At 42.2% G+C, this 18,812-nt stretch overlaps 1 protein-coding gene across 3 annotated transcripts in view; it reads left to right on the forward strand.

The window, feature by feature from the left end:
• JAM2 (junctional adhesion molecule 2) overlaps positions 1-18,812 on the forward strand; it is a 50,448-nt gene that overhangs the window by 16,856 nt on the left and 14,780 nt on the right. For all 3 annotated transcript variants that reach the window (XM_019528773.1, XM_019528771.1, XM_019528772.1), the window contains exon 2: positions 12,367-12,438. In XM_019528773.1, coding sequence (XP_019384318.1) covers positions 12,367-12,438 — 72 coding nt within the window. The remainder of the gene's footprint in view (positions 1-12,366; positions 12,439-18,812) is intronic.

Consider the following 18,812-nt stretch of genomic DNA (forward strand, 5'->3'; position numbering starts at 1 on the left):
CACAGCCTTAAACGGTTGCTAGCTGCAGCTCTAGAGCCAAATAGTTCTCTTCTAGACTTTTAAATAAGTGGTCTGATGATTCCCTGCCCCCTCCCAATTTTTCTTTTAAGTGTTCAGTTCTCGTTGACTTCAGTAAGTTCTGCTATGTAATTGGCCCCTTTGAAAACTAGACTGCTTTTATTTAGGAACTTCTATATATGAATTTAGAAATCTGATATTCCGCTCTCATTTAGGAAAAAAAAATTGGTGTAGCTTTCAATTTCCCAACTCTTTTGCAATCTTAAATGATCAAGGCCTGTATCTCAGTTGGTGTAGTACCTTGAACTTGAAAAGAGTTCTGTAACAGCTGATGATGTAGGTCTTGGTGCTAATCACTATTACTGAAATTGTTACCTAATTTAAAATATATTATGGATAAGTATTATAAAAAAGAGATACCAACAGATGGGTATTTTGCTATCCAGAGTAATCAGAACTTAATGTGCTTACTAAAACGGTTTTTGCTTCTTCACATCATTTTATGGTTAAAAGGGAAATACAGAGGGAGGGAGGGAAACCTGACAAATTCTTTTCCTGTAGTGACTTACTGGTTTTCAAGGGCAGCTCATAACAATAGTAACACATACAGCCTTCAGAAGTGTTGCATCTTAAAATGGGCAACAGTTAAAGCCAGTGCAGTTGCAGCACTAGGCTTTCATTACATTTACAAACTGTCCCACAACTGGGCTGCCACATTGTTGCTATGGAAACCGAGTTCAAGCAGAAGTGTTAGAAAACTGGAAAATAGGCTTTTTTGTGAGACACTGACTAGTTTAAAACACCATCCCCCATTTTCTTTAAGTCCCCATTGGTTACTATGGGAACAGGAACAGTAGTAGACTTGTTTGAAAGTTTGTTTTTTTTAATTGATCATTTAAAATATATATTTATAGTATTCATAATTTGTCTAATTATACCTGTTAAGGTATAGAGTTCCCCCAGACTTTTAAAATCTGCATCTTGTACAAAGTTAGCAAATTTAATATTTTTTTCCTTCAGAGGTGGGGGAGGGGAAGAGAACTTTCCTTTTTAATACCTAAAAGAAATAGAGGACTAATATTTTTAACTGTTTTATATGCAGTAAGATAATGCATCTCTCAAGAAGCTGGGTTCTTTGGAATAACTCAGATACTATGCGACAAATCCTATAGCATTTAGATTGTTGTCAGCACTTCGTTTGTGGATTTGTAAGACAGCAGTGAACATAACCAGCAAATCACTGAACTTGACATCTAACTACATATTACTTGCATGCATAAGTCTTTCAAGTTTGAGGCTTTTTCCATTAGGGATTTGTGTGCATGTGTTTCCAAGTTTCCAGACAAAACAAAATAAAAATTAGTAAAATAAATAAATAACATTGGATTGTAATCCAACAACAAAATTAGCAGATTTAGCTGTCTTTCATATGCAAATTTAGTCATGAATCTTGTGGAATTATTTTTTAAATTAAAGTATTTTGCCTCTACATGCAGTTGCCCCTGTGCAGATGGCCTCCAGTGTGGACATAACATATTACAGAACTGAGGTCTCAGTCACTTACCAACTATGGCTTTGATAATACCATTTGTAGTTCATGAGTGTGTGTGTACATGTACGTACATATATGTATATATGGCTGTGCTGCCATGGAGTCCCATTTAAATCAATGGCACTCTACCCTGATGCAAGCCACAACTGGGCAAATGTAAAATGAATTTCAGGATGGTGCCCCATAGGTAGCCCCATATCTGGAAGCTGCAATAAATATCGTGTATCCAAGACAGTGACATAATCTCAAATGGTTCAAAAGACACAGGAGCAGTCTATAGTAACTGAAGAGTCACAGCAACATATACCTCAGTGTGAATTGTTGCAATGTTCTTGACTGGTTAATCTGTAACAGTGATAGAACTATTGGCATCCTACTGGGAAATGTAGTACTTGTATATTGGGAAAACTACTAAATGCCCTTCCCAGATCTAACAGTTACTTAGATATGTGTATTGAATCCAGGGAATGGCAAGGCCTAATCATACAGGGACCCACCACCTTCATGCTGGTTCTGGCCATCATGAGCTTGTTGGCAGTGTAGCTTCTTGCCTCCACAGGCCCAGCCACTACAACCCTGAAGATTGCTAAGGGGCAATATCTGTAGCTGAAAACGAAACCAGGAGAACTATTTTTATTATTCACTTATGCCCCCTCCTACCCACTCTGCTTTTCATTATGCCTGCTTTCTGGCCCTAGGATGGCATATGGGCCCTACAGATAGTCAGTGAAAGTTAAGTTCACAGTTAAGCTTAAACATGAATTGAAGGCCCTGATTTAGGAAAGCACCTTGGGTGCCTATACACATGTACTAAGGCTGCTCCAATGTGCTGTAATTCCAGTGCATTGGAGAAGACTTTATTGAGTCTGCCGAAGCATGGTAATGACTGTGCTCCAATGTCATATGTATCCGTATCCCTGCTCTGAAAAATGGTGGCAGGGGCACTTTAATTAAAGCTTGTTAAGTGAGCTTTAAAGCACCCCCGCTGCCATTTTTTCAGCATAGGGGAGGCTGATAGATATGACAATAGGATAAAATAAATAACAAAACTGATTTATGTTTCAAATGTTCAAGGATGCTATTAAATGTCAAAGACTTTTTGACATTTGGAACTTCTCAAAGAAGTTGCTGTGCATTTCTTTGAGAGCTGCTCTAATTAAAGTGCCCCCCCCCACTCCCAGAACGTGTATAAACACCCCTTGAGACTAAAGTGGGATTGATAATATTCTCGCATCATGTGTGAGAATATGGAATGACACTCCTGCATAGTGCTGATGCAGTAAATGTGATGTAGTTATCATTACCCTCTGCTTGATTCTCTTGTTGTTGAGGGACTTATTTTTGGGACAGGGGCAGCAATTGGCTGTGCAGTTGTATCTTGAGGATAATGTTGCTGTGCACTTAAATGACAGTTTTCTGCTACAAAGAAACATCGTGAAGGCCTGCAGAAAAATTTCCTCTGAAAACTATCCTGTACCAAAACATTGAAAATTTATAAATGGAAAAAATTATATTTGCAAGCTCCCTCGGTACAATTCACATGCCACAATATATGTATACTATATATATTACATCGTAATATAAAAACATTTATTAACATTATCATAATGTATATTTCTCTTACTATGATTTGTTGACAAAAAAATTTAATGTAATTTATTTGATAACATTGTTGCATACTGCTCCTCTCATGTGGCATTTGAAATTGGATTCAACAGGATAAAATAAATGACAAAACTGATTTATGTTTCAAAATGTTGAAGGATGCTATTAAATGTCAAACTATGTATTAGCTTTGGATGAACTGTAACCAGTACTTCCTCAGTTGCTGTGATTAACTAATCCTTCTTTCGACATTATTTTTCTGCAGTGGTCATTCTTTAGCTTTTGATTGATATGTTAAGCTGGGATGGGCAATTATTTGGGGTGGAGAGGCGCTTATGGAGTTTTGGTTAGCTGTTGAGGGCCTGGTGAGGAGGGAAGTTGCTGACCCAGCCTGGTGTGGGGTGAAGGGAGGGAGGCAATTGATCCTATCTGGGCACAGGCCCATCCACCCCGCATCCACTTCCAGGGTCGCTGGACAGAGCATGCGGGTGGGCAGGTCTCCATGGAGACTGAGTTAAGATCCCCTGTGGGTAGGGCATGCTTGGCTGGGCAGATGGGATGAGCCACAGGTTGGCATGGAGAAGGTCAGCTGGCTGGGGCACAGGTCACGGGTCAGTTACAGGGTGGGGCTGGGGCCTGAGGCAGAGCTGCAATCCACTCCCCACATGTTCCTGTGACAAGTGCAGATTCTGTGGGCAAGGATGTGTGGGGAGCAGATCATGGCTCTACCATGGGCCCCACACTATCACTGTCCCATGATCCTGGCTCCTGTCTGCCCATCCTACTCCCAGACACCGCTCCTCATCCACCTGCCACCCCATCCCATCAACCTGGCCAAGCATGCCCTGTTTGCGGAGGTCCCAGACTGCTCCCCGTGGAGGTCCTACCTGCCTGCTCTGTCCAGCACCCCTGCCAGTGTGCTGGTGACAGGCCAGGGTGCCTGGGTGGTGGCTGGGTCCAGCCGCAGCAGAGGAGATGCTGACAGTGGCAATTAGAAGGAGCACCACCATGGGAGCTGCCAGGAAGCCTAGTCTGTGCCACTTCCTACTTGCCACACACCCAGGGACAGTGGGACTGGCCACATGCTCCATGGCTTGGGCTGCCCCTGCACCTGGGCTGGGCAAGGCTGAGGGACCTGCTGTGGGCCAGATAGAATCCTTTGGTGGGCTGGATCTGGTCTTCAGGCTGTATTTTGCCCTCCCCTCCATTAACTTATGCATCCTACTGACCTGTGAAAGCAGAATAGGACTAAACATCTATATGGTGTAAACCTTTTTAGTAGAAAATAAATGTCTTTTTTGTTTGCCTGGTGTTTTAAAAAGACTTGCTTTGCAAAAATCTGAAAGTATTAATCAGCAGACCTCTTCTGTCCCCACAATTTAAATTTTATATTTACAAAATATAGGATTCTTTCAATTTCCACTAGAAAGGAAAATTCTCTAACAACTCTAATCTGAATGTCTGAAGAAGACACTTTTTTTCCTGATCCTTTCCTCTTTCTGGAAAGTGAAACCTTCCCTCTAGTGCAGGCATCCTGGATGGTTGTCAAACTGGTGAGAATTCTCTTCTGACTCACTTGGCTAAACTAGGCAACGCAGTATGTAGTATATTGTCTGCATTTGTAACTTGAGTGCTAATAATAAAGAACTACTTTTAATACTAATTGTGAAGGCAGCATTAAATGACTTTGCCATTGAGGAAGTGTTCCAGCTGTTTACATATATGCACCCTCCATCTCCCTAGTTTTTAAATACTATTCTTATTAATCAGCTTCAAATTCTTGTCTGCTTAGAGGAATTGAATGAGCAGGAAAAATAGAGGATTAGCCTAATGTGTGTGGCTCTGAGATTGGAGCAGAGAAGTAAACAGTGCATTGGGTCTTTTTGATAGGATACCTTGTCAGGGAGCTGGAATTTTAAACCTGTTATACTGCAGGGCAGATGGTCAAATAGGAAGTCTGGCACCAAGCAACCCAGTCCCTGGTTCCATTATATTTCAGAATATGTTTTTTCCCTTCTCCCCGTTCCCTCTTTACAATGTAGTCCTTTTGTCCCAGGATGAGAAGTTTCTAAAACACTGGAAAAAAAAGCTTTGAGAGAAATCATTGGACAACTGCAAGCGGGAAGCTGATTTTTAAAGTGTTCCTGCTAACAAGGTGCATTAGCAGTGCCTTGCAGACTGTTTACCCCCTGCAGTGCAGGACTGGAGTGTATGCAGATTTCTATCAGATACTGTCCCTGCTCCATTTTTCTTACTAGGTACTCAGCAAATCTGAGCGCATACGTGCCTTCCTGGCTGTCGGAGTGGAGCAAATTCAGTTTTTCTCTCACCCCTAAAGTTTGCTTCATGATGGCCTTCATTGCTTCCCCTCTCTCCTCTACCTAACAGTCCTTCCTCTTAAATGTAGCAAGTATCTGCCACTGCTGCTTCTCCTCACATCTTTCTCAAGAATAGGGGAAGTAAATCTGACTTATGGTTGTGAATAATATGTGAAAATGACTAGAGGGTTAGTCACTGCTAACTGATGCTTTCTTGCTGCTGATGCTTAAAATGTAAAAGCTTTGAGCAGCAGCAGAGATGATAAAGACCACTTGTCTGCCGATTCAGGACTGTGGGACAGAACTTCACTGCTACTCAGCGCATCCGCAGGTGGTGGGTAGTGGAAGGGAAGGTTAGCTATGAAATAAGCAGGGGTAACTCTCACAAATAAGCTGTCACCGGCGAAGCACGCGGGTAAGACATCACAGAAGACAATCAGCCTTTTAGGTATTGCTGAAGAAGAAGCAGTAGCTGATTCAGAAAGTCAGCATCACATCTTCTTGTATATTTGGAAAGTTTTCTCTGACAGTGAAAAGTCTGAAAACTTAGAGTGGCATTCTTTTCCCTTCCTGGTTATCCAAGTGTCCAGCCTTTGGTACTTTTGGCACTTAGGAGCCCAAAGGAGTTCTAGTCTTGGATGTGTAAGCCGTTCATGTGTTGACAACAACACATGTGAATACTGGGTGTGTGCACTGATGAGACATATGAGTGAGCAAGCTTTTGTGTTTTGCCCCAGTAGTTGAATGACTAGGATGCTCGCCTTCAAGCCCAAGTCCTTTGGCTTCCTTAGCTGCCCTCACACATGTAGTGGTTTGAACATCAATTCCTCTGACTTCGTAGCACAACACGCTAACCATCACACCATGGACCAGCAGGGAGAAGAGAGAAAACCACATGATGTGTGGCTCAGTAGGGTGGCTGCTAACCCAGGGGGAGCAGGTCCTGATTCTAGTCAAAGTCTTTTTGGCTGACTGCACTGTCGTCATCCAAGGCCTCTGTGCATCCGCAAGGGGTACACATACATTCCCTGGCTGCAACTGTGCTCACCCACTTGGTATGCGTATGTAGTTGCCCACGTGCACAGAGCTAAGTATCCGGGTGTAGAATTCCTCTGGGTTTGTAAGTACCAAAAGTGCCATGTAGATGACCACTTAGCCAAGAAGAATAGCATTCCACCCTTCTTTTTCTGTTCAAAAGAATAATTTAATCCTGAAAAATATTTCATTTATAATAAATTTAACTTCCTCAACCCAATACAGAGGGGATGTTTTTATTCTCTTATCTACTCACCTGTAGCAAAGTGATTTTTCCATACCGTGCACATGAATACATCCTTTCTTAATAAAACCAGAAGCCTACAAGAAACATAATTTTCTAACTTTAACACCTGAGAATTTTAAAGTGATTTTTTTTCAGTTAATGCATTTGCACTGTCAGATATTTTGTTTAATGTTAGGATTTGCATTTATGTATCCAGCTCTTCTCATACATTATGTTACAAAAATTTTAGTGGCTGAGTCTTAGAAACACTCTTAACTCGATTTCAGACTGTTGAGTCTTGCAGTTACCTTGCTGCCCCAAGCTCCAGTAGTTAGTGTGAACATGAAATCCTGGGTTTGATTTCCCCAAACGTTTGCTTTTTCCCTTTTTCCTAAAAGTGTGGAGTCAGTATTGCCATACCATGTTTATGGTACTTATGATCCATCCTATTTGAGGGGGAAAACAATGTTATTATAGTCAGTCCCCTGCAACTTCAGACTGAATTTTAATGTACCCATTATATTCATGCATTTTTAAAAAATAGATAAAATAAGATCAACAACAAATCTTTCATGAAAATATTAGCAAAAGGATGAGTTCTTTTCATGACTTTTATGTGATGATCTCTGGCAAGGAATTACAGACCTGAGAAGACTTATGCCAAAAAAACAAGAACACCTCTGACAGTTTAACCCAGGGCACTGGACAGAAATTTTAACTCGCTTCATACATTTTATAGGGATGCTGACTTCAAATATAGAAGACTAGTCTTTCCCACCCACATTTAGGGATTTTAACACAGACAACTTTCATTCCCATCATTTTATTCTTGAAACAGCTGAGTTCCTAAACCTATAATGTATTTTAGAAACCTTGTGATAACCTTTACTATAAACATGTGATCTCGGACTTTACAAAACAAACATTGTATGACTGTTTTCTTTTGTACCCCTATCACTGTTTTGAATCTGTTCTCCTGCAGTTTCCTGCAATCAAATCAGAGGAAACATAGTGGTTTCTGAAAGTACCTAATGTGTTTTTCTTTTGTTCAAGTCACGAAGAGCAAATGTGTGTTCTTTACGGGACTGATTGCAAACACATGGACAGATTATGGCAATGTAAAATGTTTCTCCAAATATTTGGTAGGAAAGTTTCATTGACAGGCTGATCTGGCATATAGTATCTTTCCATTACTTTTCTTTACATGAAGGATAAAGAACCTCAAAATACCCAAGTCTTAGATTTTAAGTAGTTGCCAGCAGCATCCCATCCTTTGAGAAAAGAAATTCCTAAGGCTTTAGAGCTGCCCCTTTGTTTTGGGATTTGACCAAAATACTTTACTGGCTTCTTTATCTTAACCAGCCTCCTCTCTACTGCTGTTCTCTGACTTAAATTCTTATTAGTGGGCTACAAAATGGCTTTCAAGGGAGTAGGATTTTTTAAAATGTTTCTTGATTTATGATATACTGCAAACTAACATTTTCATACACTTTTTTACTGGATATCATTCAACTCATTTGATGAAGGAAAGTAAGCAGTCTTTCTGGAAACATAGTTTCTAGATCAGCATGTGCTATGCAAAAAATAAATAAAATTAAAATTGGGATTACAGCATTATTCATAGCAAAACATAGAGAATGTGCCACATTCTGGTAGGCATAAATTATGTATTAATTCTTACTGTGGTCCCAATTTCATTTCTTAGCTACTTTGACTGGTATTAGAATGGCATTGCATTAATGGTATTGCATTATTTATGAGAATTTAAAAGTTTAGATTTTTTAAAGGGGAGCAAAACTGTCTTTGTACTCAACTCTACAGAAATGTTCAGATTTTAAATGGTTGTGAATTATAAACTGCTAAGTCTAATGATCTAGCATATGTCCATGATTCCTAAAATTTCTGAACCAACTACAAATAAAGTGTTAGCCAGGCTTTAAATAAAGCACTTTGTGCCATACTTAGTGTTTTTTTTCCCCTTCACCTCTCGGAAATATGAAGCAGGAGATTACTAAAATAGAAAATATGTAATATTTATTAACAGAAATAATAGTAACAGAAACATACTTTAGACTTGGAAGAAACAAAAATATTTCCCTTTTTTATATTCTTCCCTAGCCCCAAAAAATAAAATAAATTAAACTAGTGACAAAGCAATGATTTAAAATTCCAATCGACATAATCTAAATGGGGAAACAAGGATCAGTAGATGTAAAAGGATATTAATTGGAATAAGCTTGAAGTAAAAACTAGAGGTGCACTGATATAAAGAAAATTGTCTGTATTGGAAATCGGCTTGATGTGGCCAATAATTTGGCCGATAAATAGCCCGTGCATGTGTGCGGCCACAGTGCACCATGTAGATGGCAAGGAGTGCAGCCTGGCAGCTTGGAGAGCTTCATGTAGCTAGTAAGTCTGTTGTGGTGGAATGGAGGGGGCAGAAGGGGCATGGAGGGGGCAGATCAAGGCCCCCGCAGTGAGGAAGAGAGTGGGGCTGGGGATGTGGCCAGGGCAGGCACTGCCAAGCAGAGGCAGGGTATGGGATGGAGCTGCAGCTTGTCTGGGGGGCACAGGGAAGGGGGGCAGCTCCCACTGCTGCGCACACCCAGACATCATGGGGGAGGGGAGTGCCCCTGGATCTGCACGGGGCAGAGCAGGATGCCACTGTGGGCTGGGGGTGTGCCGGGCTCTTCCCAGTGCAGGCTGGGCTGGGCTACGCTCAGGGCTGGCAGTGGCAGTGCTAGGAGGGGAGATTATGGAGGGGTATGGGGAATTTTGGGGTGACTGCAGCCCCCCCTTAGCCCTCTCCCAGTGCTGCCACCACCCACCCTGAGTGCAGTGTAGCCTAGCTCCCTCCGGAAACTGCCTGGTGCAGCCCTAACCCCAGTCCGCGGAGGTTTCCCACACCTCGCCCAGATCCGAGGGGTAGACTTACCCCCTTCCAATGCCCTCCCAGGGAGCGCAGAACAGCAGGAGCCATGCCCCCCAGACAAGCTGTGGTCCCGTCTCATGCCCTGCCCTGCCCCAGCCCCTGCCCTACCCCCCACTCCCTCCCTCACAGCACGGGCCTTGATCTGCACCCCTGCCCCAGTGCCCCTTACCTCATCCCCTCCCTTCCACCACAACCAACTTTCCAGCTGTACACAGCTCTCCATGCTGGATTGGAAATTGGATTGGTATCAGCCAACATACCTTCTTAAAAATCGGCTATCAGTATTGGTCCCCAAAATTGCTATCAGTGCACCCCTAGTAAAAGCTTCAAGGTGAGAACAGTATATATATTTCTGAGTAATAAAAATGTGAAACAGCAGTGTGAATTGTAGCTATTTTACTAAGATTTATTTAACTTTCTTGCTGGGTTATTGGGCTTCATACAGCATCAACTGGGTGAAAAATTAATGGCTTGTGATTTAAACAGGAGCTCAGGCTAGAACTGATCATTAGATCATCTCACTTTAAGCTTCCTAAAGTGGGATCAGCAAGGACAAGACCAAGTCTGTAGCAGCTAGAAAAATGTTGCTTAGTATCCTTGTAGTAAGCCATAATTCAAAACCTGATAAGTAAGGCCTGAATAACCACTACATAACTTCAGCTTTACATCAATGTATAGTGTACTGGGGGCCAACATTTTTGGTAGGTGTGCCACATACTGGCCCTGCAACTTCCCCAGGTGCCACTCTGAGTCCCTTCCCTTGCCTGGTCTGCTTTCTGCTTCCTGGCCTATCTGCTTCTGTGCTGCCTATCTCCTCTCTGATCTGTGTGCCTCAGAAAAGGGTGCCTATGCTGAATTTTGGCCACCAGCAGTATACTGGGTCTTACTGCAGTGGAGTTATGTGGGCACCAGCCTTGAATAGCCATGATCAAGTTAATGGTAACTGTAAACTTGCTCATACAATATACTAGAAAAAAGGTTTGTTTCAAGGAAAGGTGATTATATGTTTCGAGGTGAATGGGGGAGAAAGTCCATGAAAATACACTGAGTACTGGATCCTATTTTTCAAAAGTAGTACAGACCCATAGGAGAAGCCATCTGAAAATTGAAACAACAGCATTTAACTGTGGTTGTATCTTCATACGTTTATAGTTTAGCATGGTTTGGACTTGGGTGGTGTTGTTGTAATTGTACTGCAGTAGTGCTTTAACACTCCAGTTTGAGTTCAAGGCTGTATTGTACTAAACATTGTGAATGGTTCCACAAACAGGTAGGTCTTGTCCAGAAGATCAAGTGTCTACATTTTGTGCAATGATTTGAGGATGGATGCTACCTGAGTTTTTACTGTGAAATGAGTGGCTGCATTATCTTGCCAACTGCCATATTGAATTCCCAGGAGAACTCCGTGAACTTGTATGAGAGAAAAAGCATATGTGAAATAATAAAATGCATTGAGCTGAGAATCTATATATAAATGAAAGGCTTAACCAATTGTCTGTGCGTTTGTCTGTCCGTAACACTCTTTAGATGACAATAGCATGAAAACTATGAGAGACAACATTTGTGTCTTCAGAGAAATGTCTTTGCTAAACATTAGCATTTGTTTAGTGACCATATCAGGATGATCCTAACTTTCAGAATTGGGGAAAAAAGTTAGGGGCCAGAGCTGTTTTCTACTGAGCTCGTCCTGGGAGGGCACCAGTAGCCCAGTGCAGTGAGAAAGGCAAAGGGAGAGGCCATCTGAGGAAAAGTGGGAGTTTGGCAGAGGCACAAGGTAGTGGGCGAGCAGTGGCAGCCCCGCCCTGAGCCCCAAGCAGGAAAGGAGGTACCCAGGGATGGAGCAGAGTAAGTCCCGGGGCGTGAGAAGCTGTTGCAAGGTGTGGAGGTTGCACTTGCTCTTGCCCAGCAAAGAGGCATGCAGGCGGCAGCTGGACAGCAGCATGGGCGGGTCCACCTCCAGTCTGCTGGACAAGACCAAGTGCAGGAAGGGATCGGTATCTTCAAATGTTCAGCCTATTTTATTTAAATTGTATAAATATTTATTAAATAAATATAAAAAGTAAAATCTATCTGTTTGTTTTTGTTGTTTGAAATTCATCCATCGTTCTTGACGGGCAATTTGCTAGTAAAAGAATAACGGTTCTTTGTTCAGGGAGTTTATGCACTAACAGGCATAATCCTGCTTTTGGAGTATGTAATGCTATGTGTTCTTATAAAAGAGAAGACCTGATTACAGTAAGAAATGCATGTAAGAAGAAAAAAATGATGCTCTGCATATTGTACACTGTAGATTGTGAAGGACACTATCCATGTATATGAATTTAAAAGCCTAATCCCATTTACTTACAGATTCCTAGGTCCAATATAGCACTCTTTATTAGTAGTTCCATGAGTAGTTTACAAAAAAGGAAAACATTCTTTTAAAAATATCTGCATTTGCACATGGAGAAACTGAGGCACAGAGATGAAGAGACATGCCTGAGGTAACCCAGATGGCTTGTGATGAAGAGAGGAAGACTGTGTCAGATCTCCTGAGTTTTAGCTTAGCATCTTGTCCATCAGGAAAAGTCAGTCTATTTTTTATAATGAGGTTTAAAAGCAGTGCATGAAATCTCATGAGGCAGCTGTGGAAAAAAGTATGTTCATTGTCTGAATTCTTTTTTCCCCACTCTGATTACAGATCATAATCGTATGGCGTATGGCATCTCTGTCAGAACGGACAATAATCATGTTCAAGCAGAAGAGTTTAAGGGTACAGTATGGGCATCACTGCATTTAACTGTGTATATGTGTGCACATAAAATGTTTATATACGAAACACCAAAAATATTAAAAGAATGTTTTTAAGGTTGCAAAGTGGAGAATTTGGAAGTTAGGAAGTGCCAGAATTAAGGCTCCCAGTACAATGCTATTTCAGGCCCCTTGTGCAGATGTATTATACACTAGCTGCATCTTAGTCCTAGTCTCCTTTTTGATCAGCCAATAGGCCTATATGAAATGGCTAGTATTCGCTTCAGATTCAGCCAATTCAGGGGACAGTGACTCAATTTAGTGATTTGAATTGCTGTCCCAAATCAATTTGGCTGCCGCCAAATCAGCCACATCTCCAAATCAAACAGGCCTCATCCCCCGCCCATTCTCCCAGCCCCATCAATGGCTGCCCTATCTGGCCCCAGCATCCCCGCTCTTTAATTTAAAAAAAAAGGTCCTGCACTCACCAGCTTTTGCCAAGAGCCCCCACTCCCCACCCGCTCTCCCAGCCCCTCCCCTCACGCATGGGTGACTGGTATCTTTGGAGTCAGGGAGGGCACTTGCCCCCCCCAGTGGCCAGTCAGCAACCGGGGTGGATGGTTCCCCTGCTGCCAGTGGCACTGACGGGGGCGGAGGGGCGTTCCTCATGGCTGATCACACCAACTTGGGGGGGGGGGTCACCCTGCAGCCAATCGTGCTGACCCAGAAGTGTCAGCAGCATGCTGTTGGCACTTCCAGGTCAGCATGATTGGCCACAGGGGGACTATGGGGATCACTTCTGGTGTCCGCACTCCCCAGATGGTGCTCTCAGGGGGTTACCAGCACTCTCACCTGCGCCCCTGCCCATCATCTAAGCATGGAATGCTGGCTGTCAGGGTGCACCAGTGCTCTCAGGATTCGTGGCAGAGCCTCTCACACTGTGCAGGGCAGCGGAGATGGCCCCCCCCACCTGGCAGCAGCTGACTAGTGGGGGCTTTTTTTTCTTTTTTAAAGCAAAAAACTGGGAGCTGAAGCCAGGTGGGGCAGCCATGGTGGGGCTGGGAAAGTGGGTGGGAATTGGGGGTGCTCAGGGGAGCTGGGGGAGCAGGCAGGGGATGGGGCCTGGTGGGGGGGCCCCCCTATAGTCCCCTCCCCCTACCTCCAGCCATGCCTCCCTCACCCCCTACTTACAGCATGGAGTCTGGGTCCAGCTCCCTGCAGCAGCAAGTGGACACTGGCCAAATCTCCAAAGCTCTCCGAATCTTTTCTGAATCAATTCAGAGAGTTTCAAATTGATTTGGACCTTTTCATTGGTCTCCCGATTAGATTTGGATTCAGAGATTTGGCCACCAAATCGGGTGAATCTTCTCTGAATCAAATTAGTACCCACAGCCTTGCACAGCCCTACCAGCCAGTCCCATTCTCCCTTCCTCACCTCCAGGAGCCAATTAACACCCCTCCCATATATCTTCCTGTCTATTTTACTCTGCCTTCAAGTTTCCAATTCCAGTCTGCCCCCACACAGGGTTGTCCCAAATTTCTTCCGAACCCTACAGCCTTGCTGCTTGTTGCTTTTCCATTTGAATTGGTCAGCTTTCTTGCCTGTGGTGTCTGGACCCATGACAAGGCCATTGGGAACACAGAAGTAACAGCCGTTTGTGGCAAGGTTTGGAACCAGTGGAAAACTGCAGCTGTAAGAAATCCTGTTCAGTTCAAGGTGGGAGTATGCTCAATGTGGATAGCATCTTTGGAAAATATTGTTACTTTTAAAATCTGGAGAATTTCACAAGAATGTCAAGGAGTGTCCTTGGCACAAATACTACCATTGTGCCAAATTACAAGTTACTGCTCCGGAGTGTGTGAGAGGGCACTGGAATTTTTCAAACTAGGGTTCACCAGAACTTTGAACATGACACCGAAAAAACAACATTGTATTTTCCCTAACTTTGTTCTCAGAAGTAAGTGAAACGTTTTGCTGAAATTTTGTAAAAAGTTCTACTTCAGGCAGCTACCCAGCATAGAACATTTCAGTCTAAGCTATTAAACAAGTTTTTGCGAGTGAAAGAATGAGCATTACAATGGAAAGCATCAGGCAATCTTAATCACTGCAGAAGCTATCAGCCCCACCTATAATGTTAGGAGGTTGGTCACAGTTAGCACATCATTCTCCTAACAATGATGAAGAACAAGTATAAAGAGAAGCATAGACATGTTTTAGCTCAAAAACTCTAGTCAAGATCAACCAAAGTCAGTAACTGCAATCTAACAGGTATCTTTTTTTTTACTAAACAAGTGTCCACACTACTATAGCACCAATACTAGCAGGCTCAGTAGGCAACCCAAGAAACTATTAGTAGCATTATTTCTGAATTTGGATTGGAACTGTTCTCTGTATTTGAATGTATTCCTGTTTGTAAAATAAGTTCCTGTTCAGAGGAGTTTGTTATATGAAATAAAATAATAGATTAAAAGGAGGAAGAGGAAAAATAACCTGTATGGAGCCACCATCATGGTTAGATTAATGGCTGACTCTTGCATCGGTATGTCCCATGGATTGGTTCAGGAGGTGGTTTTTTGTCTTGTTCCATAAGTTCAGGAGGTTGTTTTTAGTTTTGTTTTTCCAAGTTTCACATAGAGTTTGGGGAGTCGGTGGGCCTTCCAGAGGCATCTCAATGAGAGGGCGCTCATCTGGTGAGCTAGGGAAGGTCGTGCACATGTAGCTAATAAAGCAGGAGAAAGTGTAGAGATGACTGAAGGGGAACCAGAAGATCAAGGTAACATGGCTAGTGTAATTGTCAGAATGTACAAACTGACAAGATTGGACCTAGAGGGGTAGGATTCTTGTTGGAATTTGGAGGTTTTCACAAGAAGTGTGAATTTATTGAGGAGGAAGAAGAATTGGTGAAGGGATTTAGAGAGATTGGTGTCCTATTCCCATTGGCTAGTGGAGAGCGGAGCCTTAGCAAGTGTGTGTTTGTATTTGTTTGAAATGCTATGATGTGGGTATTGGAGGTTAATCAGGCGTATACAGTGAATAAGCAAAAACCATTTTTCTTTTATTTTAAAAATGGTTCCTTTGAGTCAAGTTTGAATAATATTGTTGGGAAAAGTTTGTATATTTCTGGAGATGAAAAAGCTCTTAGTCTACAAGGCCATCAACCTGGCATCTCTCACAAGCATCAATAGAATTTTTTGAAAAAAATGAAGGCAGAAAACATAAGTGTTCAGGGCTCAGAAAGGGTGAGAGAATAATAATGGTTTACTGTCCTGGCTCTTAGGCACTCTTAAGCCTCGGATGCATTTTTTTTAGTGTAATTGTATGTCTCAGCATCCCATTGTTCTTTCTTGTCATTCATACACTGTGTTTAACATTATTTAATTCATATACTAGACTGAGCACTCCGATACTGCTGTCTACCAACACAGCGGATTTAAGCTTTACAAGAACCCAGATATAAGCCACTCGGTTCCCCACTGTGTGCAGCTGCCTGAAATACACCCCTTAGGGGAGTGATCAGGATATATACTATGTATGAGTTCAGTGAGTTAGTGGTTATTAAACTATCGTTATTATTTATAAGGTTATTATTGCTATAATTCCACATGATGGATAAGTTAAAAATAACATTTTACGTCACTGCAGCAACTCCAATTATCTATATATCATAGTTATATATGGAGAAATAAAAATTAGTTTCCCTTCCTTTCTGCTTTCCTATTCCTCTCTATCCTAAAATTTCTAGATTGTCACTACATATCCCATTTTGACAAACACTAACTTAGTGTGTTTTATGTCTTGGTTTCATATATCATCTCTTTATTCCCCATTGGTGCCTAATAACATGTTCCTTGTACTCCCTGTATCTCAATCCTTTTCTTCTCTGCTTTCCCCTCCTGTTGCATTTTATTTGGGTATCTTTATCTTTATGTAGCAGCATTTCCCTTATTAGCAGCACTAGTATCTGAACAAAATGAAAATAGAAAATGGTGCCAAGCTTGTCACGCTGCATCTAGTGCAAAGGAGCACCTGTGGAAGTGTGTGAACTGCTTTTAGCACAACTATGAATTGTGGAAGATCCTTTCACCCTCAAGATATAGATCAAGATATATATATTGAGAAAGGTATGCAAACTTTCAATCTCCAAGCCCATATCCGTGTTTGACTATGATGAGAATATCACTTTTTATTTGCCCAATGCTAATAAATACTGTATTTATTTAGGCGATATATATTATTGGAGCGGAGAACTGTGTATTTTAAACCTAATTAATGCCAAGAAGCTACTGTGTATTTTAAACCTAATTAATGCCAAGAAGTTTGAGGAGTGAAATGAGAAAAAGCATACTGTAAATTTACCTCTAAAATAAGTTTTTTGTTATAAAAATAAAATATGTAATTTTCCATTTGATCTTTAAATACCATTCCTGTGTGCCAATTAATATATTTCCCTACCTTCCACTTATCAATTGGGCACAGTCAATAAGGAGTAAGTTTAAGTTACTTTTTCTTTAATAATTTACACTCAAGTAAACAAGTGGAGGTCCATTCATACCTTTCTTCCTTTAACCATTCATTTTTTTTGTCTTCCAGTTCTCATTGCCACAAGATGTTGCAGAGGCTGATAATTTTATCAGGTTGAAAAGAGGATGAAATCAGTTAGTTCAGGATAGGTCCATCAGCAGATAATAAACATGATAGCCATGGGGTACAACTTTCAAATTAGGACTTCCTAGGACTCTGAATACTAGAGGCTATTTGGAAGAAAGGGGAGGGGACCAGATAAGTTTCGGTAGGCCCTGCATATTTCCCTTAGCATCCACTCTTTGCTATTGTGAGATTGTAGATACTGAGTTTGAGGAGCAGGAGAAAAGTGCTCAGGCCAGATGACCTGGGTTCAGGGGCTGGATCCGGCCCATGGGCTGCATGTTTGACATCCTTGCATTAGAGTGCTTTGCCTCCCCTGGGTTTACAGTGAAGAGACCTGTGCTGCATGTTCATTGCTATACATAAACCTCTGAATTTAGCAGGAAGCATTCTGTGAGCTCAGCAGTGGGCTCTGTTTTCTCCCTCCTGATAGGACAGGGTCATTGATGGTGGCTTCAGCCCTGGTGCTGAAGTAAAAGCAAACAAATGCCAAAAAGGAAAAAAAAAGTCTGGGCAAGTGAGAGAAACAACTACAGTATACTGTAAATCTTGTCCACAAAGTACAGGTAAATTCATGAGCTTAGAATGCTGTAACTCAGCTGCCCCCACCTCAGTCAGGCAGCCAACACACACAGAGGCCAAAAGTGAAGATGGGCTGACTGTGAGTAATAGATTTGTTTAAATTGTTATAAAGGCAACAAAGCAGATGATATAAAATGGAAAGGAAACTTCAAGCAAATCTTGAAGTGCAGGAAAGGCCACAACCCATCCCATTCAACCTGCCATCAGGAACTTCAGACTTCCTGAGTACACACATGCTTTTGTAAAGAAAACTGTTGTGGAAAAGGAGTCGCTCTCGCTGCTGCTGGGTTTTTTTTTTTTAAGTAGTCTTGTTTTGTATGCAATCTCACTGTTCATGAAAGGTCCCTTGCTGGTAGCCCTGGAGTTATGAAACATTCTATTCATTGACAGAGCAGGGAAAACAACAGTACAGACTTCCTCACAATACCCTGCTAATGCATCTTGGTCTCTGTCTGGAGGGACAACTTTGTTGTCTTCACTTATTCAGTCCTCAGGCACACTTTCTGAGATTGGCAACAAGTGAGCGTTAATGCAGGTGGTTGTGTGTGTTGTGATGTGTCCACTAAAAAGTAGATGGGTACCACTGGAGGCAAAATGGCCTTTGGTCTTCCTGAATCTGCTCTGCATATAGTAGATAACCTAGAAATGAAATGCTCTGTGTGTAAATCTATGTAGCTCAAAACAGAGGTCCTAAACTAGTTTTGAATGCCCTAGTGCACATCCACTCTAGTACACATACATACACTTGCATTCTACTTGGTGCAAGGGTGCCTTGGTGACCAAAACAGGATCTCCACACACTAGCTCTGGAACTAGCTTATTAGCTCACGTGCACTATCTCACTAACATGGTTCTACCACAGAGGTTCATAACTGGGGTTAAGAACAGAGGTTCTCAGCATGAGGTTTCCTCAGGAGTGCCACAACACAGCCACTGCCCCATGCACAGGGCTGCAGTGTGCACACACTTCTGCATTTGGATTCTCTAAATCTGGATGCAAGATAGGAAAGCTGGCTCGTGCTGCAGCCCTCCTTGGTCCTTTCTCTATTTCCTTTACCTCTCCTTCTTCCCTCTCTCCCTTCTCCCAGAAACAAGTGTACAGGACAGTTCCACACATTTTAGCACCTGTTTCTTGGAGGAGCATGGGGTGGCCAGACTGGGAAGAGCTA

This window comes from Crocodylus porosus, unplaced genomic scaffold (genome assembly GCF_001723895.1).
Source record: "Crocodylus porosus isolate Cpor-Errol unplaced genomic scaffold, CroPor_comp1, whole genome shotgun sequence".
Taxonomy (NCBI): Eukaryota; Metazoa; Chordata; order Crocodylia; family Crocodylidae; genus Crocodylus; species Crocodylus porosus.